At 42.0% G+C, this 14,883-nt stretch overlaps 1 protein-coding gene across 1 annotated transcript in view; it reads right to left on the minus strand.

Annotated features, from left to right (window-relative positions):
• Window positions 1–912: 912 nt before the first annotated feature.
• The window catches only part of CFAP221 (cilia and flagella associated protein 221), a 118,339-nt gene continuing 104,368 nt past the window's right edge, over window positions 913–14,883 (minus strand). Inside the window, exons 22-24 of the mRNA XM_065927815.1 lie at window positions 11,977–12,069; window positions 5,949–6,044; window positions 913–1,129 (exon numbers count right to left, since the gene is read on the minus strand). Coding sequence (XP_065783887.1) covers window positions 1,021–1,129; window positions 5,949–6,044; window positions 11,977–12,069 — 298 coding nt within the window. The 3' untranslated portion in view covers window positions 913–1,020. The remainder of the gene's footprint in view (window positions 1,130–5,948; window positions 6,045–11,976; window positions 12,070–14,883) is intronic.

Here is a 14,883-nt window from a genome sequence, read left to right on the forward strand (position 1 = left end):
TGGAGCCCCGGGAAGAGGAATTTATAGACTTTATCCTGGAGGCGGGTGGTTCTCACTCCTGGCTGCACATTAGGTCCACCTGGAGAGCTTTAAGGATTATTACTGCCTGGGTCCTACCCCAGACAATCTGACTCAGCTGTTTTGTTTTGTTTTGTTTTTTGAAATTGAGTACAATTGATTCACAATGTTGCATTAGTTTCAGGTGCACAGAAAGTGATTTAGTTACACATATACATGTATCTATTCTTTTTCAAATCTTTTCCCATATAGGTGATTACAGGATATTGAGCAGAATCCCTGTACCAACTAGTAGAATCTTGCTGGTTATCTCTTTTAAAGACAGCAGTGATTCAGCAGGTTTCATGAAGCTCTCCATGTGATTCCGACCTGCGGCCAGCTCATGCGTGAGGACGGAGCCACGTTAACACACACAGTCAAAAGGCCTGCTTTTTACTGACTGTTCACCAGGACTCCTGACCCCACGGCAAAGGCCTGCCACCCCAGCTGCTTCTGAGCGTCCTCACACGGGTGTTACCCCTCCTCCAGGCCAGGCAGCAAGCTCCAGCCGCCCCAGCGTCCCCTCCATTTCCGGCCTCCTCACCTGTCTGCTGCTGCACGGCTGCTCAGGAGCCGGTGTCGTCACCAGCACGGCTCTTCCCGGAGCGGTTCCCAAAGTCAGCGTCAGGGGTGCTCAGGGGCCGCGGGGACTGGCGGGCCAGCACCCCTCCCCAGCTCTTCCGGCCTCTGGCCCCCCGAAGGGCTCCCAGCCTCTCAGCACTCGGAAACCTTTGTGCCCACACTAAATCTTGCAGAAAGAAGCTCCAAACACTGCCATCATACTAAAGACATTTTATTTCTAAAAAGAAAAAACTATAAGTTTAAAATATGTGCATCATCTGTATTTCAGTCTTTTTCTCTAAAACTTTAATTCCCCGGATTAAAATGGCTGGAACATAAGCAGACACAGGACCATGGTGACCTGCAGAAAGGACGTGAGAGGCACTGATCCCCCGGTGGTTTTCATTCTAGGATCAGGTAGGAGCTGAGCGCTTTGCTCCGTAGGTTCTTCATCTCCTCGAGCACCTTCTCTCCGGCCTTCTCCATTGGCTGTGCCTGGTCTTTCGCCTCTCTAAATACATACATATACATATATATAAAACACAAACCCGATGAGGACCCCCCATCCGGGCACCTCTCAAAACAGTCAGTTCACCCAGCACCACCCTGCTTCTGGGTTCAGGGTCACCAGTGATGCCTCACGAAGACGGGAGGAGCTGTTTATACCCAAACACAGTATAAACCATACTTAGCGATCAGTTGGTTACCAGTGAAAACACCTGGCTGGAAGTGATTCAAACCTGATTTCCAGTCTCAGCTGCACTAGAAGCAGAGCAAGTGACCTAAACTCTCAGCCTCCGTTTCCAGAGGTACACGTGGTGGGCGTTCCCATCTCTGAGGATTGTTGCAAAGGGGAAATGAGAACTTATGCATGGACATCCTGGCATGATGGCTTCTAAATGCTCAGCGGGCAAGAGCTGATTCTTTGTGAGTAAAGTGGACACACAGTATCTCTGACTGACAATGGCTCCGGAAGGTGGGACTCCAGAGGGAGGGTTCTGCACCTGGGTCGAGGAGTGGCTGATGTGGAGCCTGGATGTTGCTGGCATGGTGAAGGGTAGAACTTCCCAAATATCTGGGAGGATAGGCTTAGTGTATTTGGCTGAAAGCACAGATGTATAAGGACGGTGAGCTCAGCTATATGATCTGTCCAGTCAGAAGAATTCAAGAGAAAATTAAGTGCATCCCCTCTGTGCTCTCAGCAGCAGTATCGACAACAGTGAAGACATGGAAGCCGCCTAAGTGTCCGTGAGCAGAGGAATGGGTAAAGAGGACGTGGCACATACACACGCTGGAATATTACTCAGCCATGAAAAAGTATGAAATAATGCCACTCACAGCAACTTGGATGGGCCTTGAGATTATCTATCTATCTATCTATCTATCTCTCTATCTAAGTGAAGTAAGTCAGGAGAGAAAGACAAATACCATAGGATATCACTCGCGTGTGGAACATAAAAAATTAATACAAAACTTACTTACAAAATAGAAACAGACCCACAGACATGGAGAACAGACCTGCGGTTGCCAAGGGGGAGGGGTGGACAGGAATTTGGGGTGAGCAGATGCAAACAGTACGGAGAGAATGGACAAACAAGGTCCTACTGTGTGGCACAGGGAACTATACTCAGTACCCTGGGATAAACCATAATAGAAGAGAACACGAACAAGAGTATATGTATATTATAACCGAATCACCTTGCTGGGCAGCAGAAATTAACACAACATTGTAAATCAGCTATACTTCAGTATATATCAGGATTTATCAGTATATATCAGTAAAACCAGAAAAATAAAATTAAGTACTTGTGAGATATCTCCTAAGGAGCGTGAAACTGCCTAAAGTTTTGGCAAATGCCTGAAAGTTTTGAAAAAGGAGAGGTATCTCAAAATGAAAAATTGAAACTTCCCTAATGCATATAGTTAAAAAAAATTAATTGACATCACTTTATGAAAGCAGTCTAAAAATATGTAGTTCATGTCAGCCCTTAAATATATTAATGGCTGAGTGATATTGTGACGATCTAAGGGGAGCTGAATGATGTGTCAGCAACTAAAGTCACTCACACAGTTTCTTGGATATTTTGCAGTATAATTCTCTTTAGTAGGTCTTGAGAGGGTGAGATCACCATCAAGATAGCAAGGAAGCTCTTGGGTTGATTACAGCCTTCAAGAAAGAGCAGATGATTCTTTGCATCCATGAAAATAGGTGTTTGCCGGAAACCAAGTAGACAGCAGTCTTCATGGGGACATTAAGTATCACTGATGTGTTTTTTACTTCTGTCCCTGTCTGACCAAGCTCTCATGTGTGTCTGTCTGACCCTCTGTCTGCTTCCAGCTGAAGCTGAAGGAGGTGAAGAAAAGTACAAATAAGGACTGGGAAGACAGACTGAGCGTCAGGTCACGCTGGGTTTGTACGGAGAGAATTTCAGAACTGAGTCCCTGCCGCACCGCTCAGGGAACCCTACTCAATATCCTGTAATAACCTATAAGGGAAAAGAATCTGAAAAAAAGGACACACACACACATGTGTGAGAATCCCATGGGCAGAGGAGGCTGGTGGGCTACAGTCCGTAGCGTCCCGCAGAGCTGGACATGACTGGAGCGACTTAGCGCACACACGTGGTGGTGGTGGCTGTTGGTAAGTCGTGTCTGACTCTTGGGACCCCGTGGACTGTAGCCCCCAGGCTTCTCTGTCCATGGGGTTTTCCAGGTAAGAATACTGGGGAGGGCTGCCATTTCCTTCCCCATATTTCATATATATATGCATATACATGTATACACACACACCACTGTGCTGTACACCTTAAACTAATACAACATTGTAAATCAATTATACTCCAATAAAAATGTGAAAAAAATCATCTGTGAGATATCATTGGGATACTATGCAGCCAATAAACTGATAATTATATCGATAATTTTGGCACATGAAAAATGGTACAAAAATAATTTAAACTGCAAAACAGGTGAATTCAAAATGCCATGGATCTATTTACTGAAAATGTGTGAAATGTATGTGTGTTTTGAAAAAAAATAATAACTTGGTGTGCAGAAAATGCTTAGAGTTTATTGTTTTTTCTGTTTTTTGTGTTTTTGGTAAAGTGGCTGAAATACATCAAAAAAGAAAAGAGAATTTTCTTCTTTGGGTGAAGATATGTAAAGTAATAAGTTCTATTTCATTTAATACTCATTTGATAATCAAATGGCATTTGATATTACTTTCTGTAGTCAAAATGGTGAAAAAACCAGGTGAAACAGCAAGTAAACAATGAGGTATTGGATATTACCCTGCTCGTGGGGCAAACTGGTCTAAGTCTAGGGGCAATTTTTCAAACTGAAAAAAAAAAAAAACGTTTTATTTAAAACTCTTAGCCATATGTTTGAAACCTGAAACAAAATGCAAAGTGCATCTCTTTGTTGAGGTGTCAGATGTACTATGTAGTGTAACATATTTTGTTGCTAAATAGCTGATTAAAACAGATGCTCACTGAAATTCTATTAAAATTTTGTTTCTCTAAATTTTGTTTTAGAAGCTGCTAATCTACTTTCTGAGAAGTGCTAGTTTGCTATAGGTTTCCGTTACTATTGCAAATGAACCAAAGGAACCCCTTGCTCCTTTAAGATATGTGGGCATTCGTTTCTGAAAAGGCAGGGCCTCCTCCAAACACCCTGAACAAAGAAGACAAACTAAAACATTTACAGCATACACAAGGAAGGGTAATTATCCTTAATATATGAGGTACTCTTACAAATAAGAAAAAGATAAAGACTTTCTGCACTAAAGGCAAAAAAAAGTCCCCCATAAAAGAAGAAAAATATTTGATAAGTGTAGGAAAATTTTTACCATCACTCATAAACGAAGAATTTAAAATTAAAACAATAATGTGGTCATTAACAACCTATCATATTGGAAAAGAAGAAAAAAAACGTCTGATAACATTCCACATTGTTCAGGGCATTTGAATGTGGGCATCCTGACCTCTGCTGGTAGGACGTTTGTTGATATTTTCCTGGATGGTGCAAAGCACTGTGTATTAAAACCTTAAAATGAACATGGATTTAGTATTTATGTTTCAAAGTTTATCCTAAGGAGACAGTCTGATAAGTTTGGTAGGAATTATGGCACAAGGAAATTTGTTGCAGCCCCATTGGCAAGAGCAAAACATTGAAGAGTTAACATGATCAGCAGGAGAAAGATCGGTTAGCACACGATGGTGTATCTACCAGTAAGATATAAAGGTGGATATCTATATTTATAAACATATGATAACAATATGCTAAATGAAAGTCTAGAAGATAAAGCAATATGAACAATATGATAGAATTCACTTAAACACATACAGTTGGCCCTTTGTGTCCACAGGTCCAGCATTTTCAAACTCAACCAACCCCCAGGTGGAAAAAAATATGAGAAAGTTCCAAAAAGCAAAACTTGAATTTGCTGCATGCTGAAAATTATTTAAAAATCATTTACACTGGATGAGGTATTATAAGTAATGCACAGATGATTTAAAGTATAGGAGGAAAAAAAAAAAAAAGTATAGGAGGATGTGCATAGGTTATATGCAAATTCTATGCCATTTTACATAAGGGATTTGAGCATCCACAGATTTTAGTACCCAGGCTGGGGGGTGTCCTGATATTAATCCCCCATGGATACCATGGGATGATTGTATATACAGATTGTATATACAAAATACAGTAGGTGTTTGTGTGTTATTTAAATAATTAAAGTATTAATACTTGGAAGACCACATACCAAAATGTATAAGGTACTGCCCCTGGGTGGTAGGATTATTGTTTTTATTTCATTCTTTATATTTTTCTATATTTCCTAACATTTTAGTAATTTTAAAAGACTTAAATAATTCTAAAAGGATATCTGGAATTTCAAACTTACAAACCATATGAACTCTAGTGGTTTTTTCCTTTACCAAAGTATTCTTCAAAACCAAGTTCTGAAGGATGAAGGTAATGTCTGCCTAGCTAGCTGTCCCTGATGCAGAGATGCAGGAAAGGTTCACATGTGCAGGGCAAGCACCCGGAGAGGTGTCCTCACATCGGCATCTCATGGAATCCTCACAACCGCCCGGGAGAGAGGTTTTGTTTTCTGCACATTATGAATGGGGAGACTGGGGCCCAGTGACTGAAGATAAGCAATGAGGCTGGAGGTGGCATGGCTGGTAAATAGGATACATGTCTAAACACCTAAAGCACTGGAAACATGTCTCTTTGGACATGTTTTTAGATTCAGACAGTTCTGGATGTCACGTAGGACAAATTTTATCCTGGGCTACCTCTTCCTAAGGCATAAAGCATCCACTTACTTCTCCTTCTTGGTGTCCCTGTAGTCCAGCATTGGGAATTCTGCTTCGATCATTTCTGGAGTCAGCATAATGTCCATACTCTGTTCACAGAGCTCACTGAAAGGAATAACATAGAAAAGTACTGCAATCCTTTAAGAGTTACATGATTCCTTCAACATTACTCACACCTATACTCTTGGATCTACGTTAAAGAAAGTATAAGACTGATAAATAGCTTTCTATCAACCAACAACAGTAGGAATGGCTATTTATAAGCAGAGAATCACAAGCAGTTTAAAAATGGGGTTTGTTGGAGAAGGAGATGGCAACCCACTCCAGTATTCTTGCCTGGGAAATCCCATGGACAGAGGAGCCTGGAAGGCTACAGCCCATGGGGTCTCAAGAGACAGACACAACTTGGTGACTAAATCACCACCACTAAAGATATATCTGGATACTTTTGCTTAACATAATGTGTTGGAGAATCATTTGTCTTATCATGTGAATCAGTAACTCATTACTTTCTAGTCCCAGATATATCACATTCTCCAGTTGGCGGACATTTGCTTCTTTCTAGCTTTTAACTCGAATGGATAAGGTTGCTATGAACATTTTTTGTTTTCCAAATCTATTATGTGGATATATGGTTCATTTCATTTCATATTATCTCTTGGATAAAACCTTCAGGAGTGACACTTCTAGACCCACACATATACGGTGAATTGATAATTCACCTTTATTGTGGTATAATTGAAGTATACCAAACTTCACTAGTTTGGGCATATATATACCCTCTTGATCATGATAAATATTCCCATCATTTTCCTGTGTATCCTTTGTCAAGTATCTGTAATCCATTTACATTTAAACACCCCATCATAGGAACACATGATGTGCTTTCTGACACTAGGGTTTGCATTTTGTAGACTTTCATATAAATGAAGTAACATAATATGTGTTCTATTTTTCCTGGCATAGTTTTTTCACTCAACATAAAGATTCTGAGGAATAGTCCACATTATTGTGCATTTCTGTAACTCTTTCTTTTCATTGCTGAGTAGTATTTTATATTTGCTTATCTATTCAACTGTTGATGAATATTTGGATTTTCCCAATAGTTTTTGGCTATTATAAATAAAGCTGCAATGAATATTTACATATATAAAAAATAAAAATAAAAATGGGGTTTGCTGTTATAGTTGTTGATGTTCAGTGGCTAAGTCATGTCGGATGCTTTGCGACCTCATGGCCTGTAGCACGCTAGGTTCCTCTGTCCTCCACTATCTCCTGATGTCATTCAGCGGCCAAGTCATGTCCGACTCTTTGCCCCACGGACTGCAGCAGAACAGGCTTCCCCGACCTTCACTATCTCCTGGAGTTTGCTCAAACTCATATCCAGTTGATGATACCATCCAACCATCTCATCCTCTGTCACCCCCTTCTCCTCCTGCCCTCAATCTTTCCCAGCATCAGGGTCTTTTGCAATGAGTCGGCTCTTCTCATCAGGTGGCCAAAGTATTGGAGCTTCAGCTTCAGCATCAGTCCTTCCAATGAACACCCAGGACTGATCACCTTTAGGATGGACTGGTCTGATTTCCTTGCTGTCCAAGGAACTCTGAAGAATCTTCTCTAGCACCACAGTTCAAAAGCATCAATTCTTTGGTGCTCAGCCTTCTTTATGGTCCAACTCTCACAGCCATATATGGCCACTGGAAAAAGCCACAGCTTTGACTATACAGACTTTTGTTGGCAAAGTGATGTCTCTGCTTTTCAATACACTGTCTAGGTTTGTCATAGCTTTCCGTCCAAGAAGCAAGCGTCTTTTAATTTCACAGCTACAGTCACTGTCCACAGTGATTTTGGAGCTCAAGAAAATAAAACCAGTTGCTGCTTCCAGTTTTTCCCTTTCTATTTACCATGAAGTGACGGGATCAGAGGCCATGGTCTTAATTTTTTTTAATACTGAGTTTCAAGCCAGATTTTTTCATTCTCCTCTTTCACCCTCATCAAGAGTCTCTTTTATTCCTCTTCACTTTCTGCCATTAGAGTGGTGTCATCTGCATATCTGAGGTTGTTGATATTTTTCCTGGTAATCTTGATTCCAGCTTGTGATTTATCCAGCCTGGCATTTTGCATGATGTTCTCTGCATAGGAGTTAAATAAGCAGGGTGACAATATACAGCCTTGTCATACTCCTTTCCCAATTTTGAACCAGTTGTTTCATGTCTGGTTCTAATTGCTGTTTCTTGATCCACATACAGGTTACTCAGGAGACAGGGAAGGTGGTCTGGTACTTCCATCTCTTTAAGAATTTTCCACAGTCTGCTGTGGTGCACAAAGTCAAAGGCTTTAGCATAGTCAATGAAGCAGATATTTTTCTGGGATTCCCTTGCTTTCTCCAATGAATGCTGGCAATTCAATCTCTGGTTCCTTTGCCTTTTCTAAACCTGGCTTATACATCTGCAAGTTCTGGGTTCACATGCTGTCGAACCCTAGCTTGAAGGATTTTGAGCATAACCTTGCTAGTATGTGAAATGAGTACAATTGTCTGGTACTTTGAACATTCTTTGGCATTGCCTGTCTTTGGGACTGGAATGAAAACTGACCTTTTTCAGCCCTGTGGCCACTGCTGAGTTTTCCAAATTTGCTGGAATATTGAGTGCAACACTTTAACAGCATCATCTTTTAGGATTTCAAATAACTCAGCTGGAATTCCATCACCTCCACTAGCTTTGTTTGTAATAATGCTTTCTAAAGCCCACTTGACTTCACACTCCAGGATGTCTGGTTCTAGGTGAGTGAGCACACCATCGTGGTTATCCAGGTCTTTAAGACTTTTTTGTATAGTTCTTCTGTGTATTCTTGCCACCTCTTCTTAATCTCTTCTGCTTTTGTTAGGTCCTTACTGTTTCTGTCCTTTATTGTGCCCATCCTTGCATGAAGTATTCCCTGATATCTCCAATTTTCTTGAAGAGATTGCTAGTCTTTCTCATTCTATTGTTTTCCTCTATTTCTTTGCATTGTTCATTTAAGGAGGCCCTCTTCTCTTTCCTTGATATCCTCTGGAACTCCGCATTCAATTGAGTAATCTTTCCCTTTCTCCCCTGCTTCTCGCTGTTCTTCTTTCCTCAGCTGGTCATAGCAAATACCCTTTTCCAATGACACAAGAGATGACTGCACATGGACATCTCTGGATGGTCAAAACTGAAATCAGACTGATTACGTGCTCTGCAGTGGAAGATGCAAAAGCTCTATACGGTCAGTAAAAACTAGACTGGAGCTGACTGTGAGACTCAGATCATGAACTCCTTATTGCAAAATTCAGGCTTAAATTGAAGAAAGCAGGGAAAACCACTAGACCCTTCAGGTAAGACCTAAATCAAATCCCTTTTGATTTATACAGTGGAGGTGATGAAAGATTCAAAGGACTAGATCTGGTAAACAGACAGCATGAAGAACTATGACGTAAGTTCACAACATTGTATAGGAGGCGGTGATCAAAACCATCCCCAAGAAAAGGAAAAACGGGGTTATAGAATGCATATTGTTTGCAGGTGTACATGCAACAATTACCAATATTGACCGTATCTTGGACCGTAAGGAAAGCATGAATATTTAAAAAGGTTGAAATCATTCTGAGAATGTTCTGTAACCACAATGGAATTCGATTAGAAATCAACAGCAAAGAAGATAACCAAAAAATCCACAACTGCTTTAAAAAGAAAACAATATGCTTCTAAATAATCTACAGGTGAGAGAAGAAATTACAGGGATTGAGGTTATTTTTATCTTGAGCTCTGCTACCCGTTACAGCAGGGGTCAGGAAACTTTTCCAGTAAAGACCTCAGTGGGTCTCTTTCCCAATTAGCTTCCCAGGTGGCACTAGTGATAAATAATCCGTCTGCCAATGCAGGAGCCATAAGAGACACTGGTTTGATCCCTGGGTCAGGAAAATCCGCTGGAGGGGAGAATGGCACCCCACCCCAGTATTCTTGCCTGGAGAATCCCATGGACAGAGGAGCCTGGCGGGCTGCAGTCCATGGGGTCGCAAAGAGCTGGACACCCTGAGCGACTTTAGCACGTGCGCACACTGTTGCGGCATGGAAGGCGTCGTGGGAAACATTCAAGTGAATGAGTGTGGCTGTGATTCAATAAGACGGGTGTTTTGCAAAAATGGGTGGTAGGCCTGATTTGGCTGTTTGTGGACCCCTGGCCTGGCGCTTGGTTGTCTACCAGTTACAGCTGGGTCACTGCAAGTGTGAGTTCCAGCTCCAGGAAGCAGGGAGAGTGTGGAGGTAAACCCGCTCCATCCCGGTCCTGCCCTCAGGAGGACATCTCACGTCTTCTCCTGCCCTCCTGGTAAAGGCCAAGTCTCATGGATGACCTAACTCAGGGGACACTGAGCCTCCAGTTTCAACAATTCTATTTCTGTAGAAGAGGAGACAATTATTATGAGTGGCTGTCTCTGCTACACTCAAAGAGAAATGCCTCCAAGACCAACAGAGGCTTCAAAATTTAGAATTACAAACAGGAACCCTCTCCTCACAGTGAAACATACACAGAGGTGGGCAGAGCTGTATTCTGTTTGGGAAAACACCCTTGCAAATTGCACAAAGGCACTCTGATTGCCTCATCTTCGCTAAGCGGCTGCTCTGCGCCAAGCTCTGTGCCAACCTTGATGCTGGTGATTTACAAGACAGTGATTTGCAAAACTGCTTCCCGTTAGCAGTTTCCTCATCTCCAAAGTATGGAAAATAAGAAGACCTCATTGTTGGAGTGAATGAAACTCTTTCCAAGCGCTGGGTCTGACTCACACTTAATGCTCAGTAAATGTCACTGCTACAACTACCCTCCTCCTCCTCCTCCTCATCTTCCTTAATTGACAACTCCTGTGAAATAGGAACGACTATTCTCATTTCAAAGATGAGGAAACTGAGTCTGCACATGAGTGAGGAAATTGACTCCTGAGTCTGAACATCAGTGCTGAACGGGGAGGGGTCTGCAGAGCATCTCCTCATCTGCCTCCCCAAACTGAATGTCACCCCGGCCACCCACGTGGCTGCAGCATCCTCAGGAAATGCCCGCATGCTCTGGGGTTCGAGTAGCAGACATTCCACTTCCCTGTTCAGATCTGGGCTCTAAGCCTCAGACGTCCAAGTACTGCCAAGTACCACTGCTTGTGGGCAGGTCTCACAAAAGCCAGTATTTAGTCCTTCACTCACTGGTTATTTACAGGGAGAAATATTAAAGTGGGCGTGCTGTGCCAAGTCGCTTCAGTTGTGTCTGACCCTTGCAACCCCATGAATTGTAGCCTGCCAGGTTCCTCTGTCCATGGGATTCTCCAGGTAAGAATACTGGAGGGGGTTGCCATCTCCTTCTCCAGGGGATCATTCCAACCCAGGGATCAAACCCACGTCTCTTATGTCTCCTGCATTGGCAGACGTGTTCTTTACCCCTAGCACCACCTGGGAAGAGCCAAAGTGGGCGTGACCACAGCAGATTCAAGGACACATTCTCACTGGATGTTGGATGCTCATCAGTAAAATAAAATTTAAGTGCCTTCATTTGGAGGCTATTTTTCTTTTTCCTTAATTTTTTTTTTGTTTGTTTTTTATTTACTTTGGGGCTCCTAGGTTTCTTTTTTCCCCTTTTTTCTTAAAATTTTTGTTTTTGATTTTTCTTTTAAAAATATTTTATTTGTTTGGGGTGGGAGCTATATTTTTCTTGCCCCTCCAAATCCTACCTGCCCTCTGAGTACTAACCCAAGTGCATGTGATTCTGCAGCCTTGGAAGCCCACTTAGCACCCACTCTGCTCACCCCTCCCTGAGCACCTGCAGCACTGAAAGTCCAGCCAGTTTGAGACCTGAGACTATTTATTACTCTCCACCACGAATCCAGCATCTTATCCGCTGAGGGTCTGGCTGAGTGTCAGCCATGTCTTGGCGGGGCTGCAAGCTCAGGTGCTGCGTGCTCCTTGGAAATCTCTCAGAGCACCTGGCATGTTTCTGGAACATAGACGACAGTAGAGGCCACAGGTAAAAAAAGTACCGTTCAGCTGTCTCCATCCTGTCTTCTTCTGGCAAGGCGTCAAGAACGGCAGGGACGTCGACAGGCAGCATGGCTAAGTTGAAGGAATTACAGCTGAGGAAAGAGCACAGAGCAGCCAAAAATATGTGACCACGTTAGTAGCCTCGGGGTCTTCATGCAACCTTCTGAGGCACTTCTATTTTACCTATTTCATGCTACCATCCTGTCCTCTTCACCCCTGGAGACCCACCCATGTCTCCCTAGAGGTAAAGGCAGAGGGTGGGTGGTGGTGATGAAAGTAAAAAGTCAAAATATTAGTAGCTCAGTTGTGTTCGACTCTTTGTGACCCCATGGCCTGTAGCCCGCCAGGCTCCTCTGTCCATGGAATTCTCCAGGCAAGAATACAGGAGTGGGTTGCCATTTTCTACTCCAAGGGATCTTCCTGACCCGGAGATTGAACCTGGGTCTCTGGCATTGCAGGCTGTGATGGGTACCGGTCAAATCCAAGAGAATGGTGCTAAGTAAGATACTTCCCAGAGCTTAGAAAAAGAATTTTCAAATGTGTAGTATCTAAACTTACTTTATTTCCTGGGGATGGAGGTGTGGTGGGGCAGCTAGATAGTTTACTTTTTGTTCCTAATATTTTTTTCCCACATTTATACTCTTCCTTAGTTGTTTACTCAATTTCAGACCTCCTCCCCACCTCCTTATATATTGTTTGGTATAAAAATTACTGGGTATCGAGGACATTAAAAGCACTGAGATGGGGAGGAAAAAACAGTTTGTTAATTTTAAAGTTGACAATATATTTCTGTTTCAAGTTGGTGGAATAAACACCTTTAAAAATTTTTTCCTTTTTTTGGTCTCAACTCCTTCTCACACACCTCTCAAATGCTATTAGAGGAATAAAAACTGAACACACAACAGCAAAGGGAATAGGGAAAAAGTCACAAATGGATAGACATTTTAAATAATTTTCCAGAATAAGCTTCGAGAAGCTGGGAGGAGTGCTGTCTCATAAAAAAGAGTAAAAAATGACCCATGGCAGGAAATTGACCTTACCGGCCCTGCAGGTGGCAGGGATGGGAAACCAGGGGGATTAATTGAAGCCTCCTTGGTGTATGCAGATATGCCTTAGAGATAAGTTTCTTCTTGTTTAATAAGCAAAAATGTGCCTGGCCCACCAAGCACAGGGCTTGGTTGAATGCAACTATGGCCCATGGTTTTTACAGCTGTGAAAAAGAGTGAGGAGTATCTTTATCAACTAAAATGGAGTGATTTTCAGGGGACGTTATAAGTGAAAACAGCAAAATACAGAAGAGCTTATCCAGAGTGCCACTTTTTGAATAAGGAAGAGGGGAAACATGAAAAATACATATATTCTGTTTAGCATTACGAAGAGAAACACGGGAATGGTGTTAGAAGACCAAGCTGGCTACCAACAAGGGTGGAAAGGAGGTGGGATGGAGTGACCTATGTCTGAGTTTGACTTCTTGTGTAGCTGTGAATTTGGTTAGCATGTGAATATTCTACATATTCAAAAAACAAAATTAAATCAATATGAAAGGGAGGAGTGAGTGAGTGATAGTTGCTCAGTCGTGTCTGACTTTTTGTGACTCCAGGGACTATAGCCTGCCAGACTCCTCTGTCCATGGAATTCTCCAGGCAAGAATACTGCAGTGGGTTGCCATTTCCTTCTCTAACGAAAGGGAGGAAAAGCCCCTAAACTGAAAGCAAACGGAAACACATAAAATTTCATATGAATTCCAAAAGCACAGTGGAGGGGAAAAAAGAGAGAAAGAGGAAGGGAAAGAAAGGAAAAAGAAAGGAGAAAAGGAAGACATTATAGTCAATATCCTGTAATAACCTATAATAGGAAAAAGAATCTGGAAAAGAATATATATATATAGCTGTATCACTTTGCTGTACACCTAAAACTTGGTCAATCGACTATACTTCAATTAAAAAATACTTAAAAAAAGAGAAAAGGAGTAATCCCAATAATTCATAAATACAGTATTTGACTATTTATCCACATCTTGGATAGAATGGGGGTAGGGAGAAAACTGCAAATAAATCTTGAACTCTATTTACTATGCTTGTTTATTAAAGTTGTTATAGGTGAAGCCATTCTGAAACTATTTTCAACATTCTATAAAACTGAGCACGTAAATGTCTTAGGAAGCCAGGGTTTTTACAGAGGAAGAAGAGACAGATAACTAAGCAACTCCATGAGTGTGGGCTGGGATTATAAGCACCAGAGTAGATTCATGATTTCCAAAATGGGGGTAGGTGTATATAAGTGTGTGTATGTGCACATGTATATGTGCATATGTGTATAGATGTACGTGGTCATGCATTTTTGTATGGCTATGTACATATATGTGAGTGTATATGTATATACATGCACTTCCCCACACTCTGGATTGTCTGCTGAGGAGGCCAAGAAACAACACCCCTCCACCCCCAGGGGCAATGTGTGAACCAGGAACCTAGATTTTGGTCTCTAATACCATTCCTCACCAAAAGGAACCTGGCCTCCACCACCCAGAGATTAACCTTATTTACTGACTTTATGACAAAGAAAGCAGGTTCTAATGGACAGTCCCACTGAGATGTCCAAGTGCATGTAGCTGAGGAAGGGGTAGAAGGTGGGAGCCTGGACCACTCTTCCAAGGCCAGGCTGGTCTGGAAGACAGAATAGCAACAACTAAAGGTTTTTCATGAGACCAAACTCATCTAATTTTTAAATTCTGAGACCATGTCCCTCTTACTTTTCTATGTGTTAATGTGCTCCTCTGGAATTGAAAGGGTGGTGACAGTGGATGGTGTTTGGGTGTTATATTTTGCTTTGTTTTGTTTCATGCCTTTCTTGGAAAAGTAAACCTCCGACAACACTGAGTCAGTTCCTAAGATTCTTCTGGACAC

Source organism: Muntiacus reevesi, chromosome 3 (assembly GCF_963930625.1).
Source record: "Muntiacus reevesi chromosome 3, mMunRee1.1, whole genome shotgun sequence".
Classification (NCBI taxonomy): Eukaryota; Metazoa; Chordata; class Mammalia; order Artiodactyla; family Cervidae; genus Muntiacus; species Muntiacus reevesi.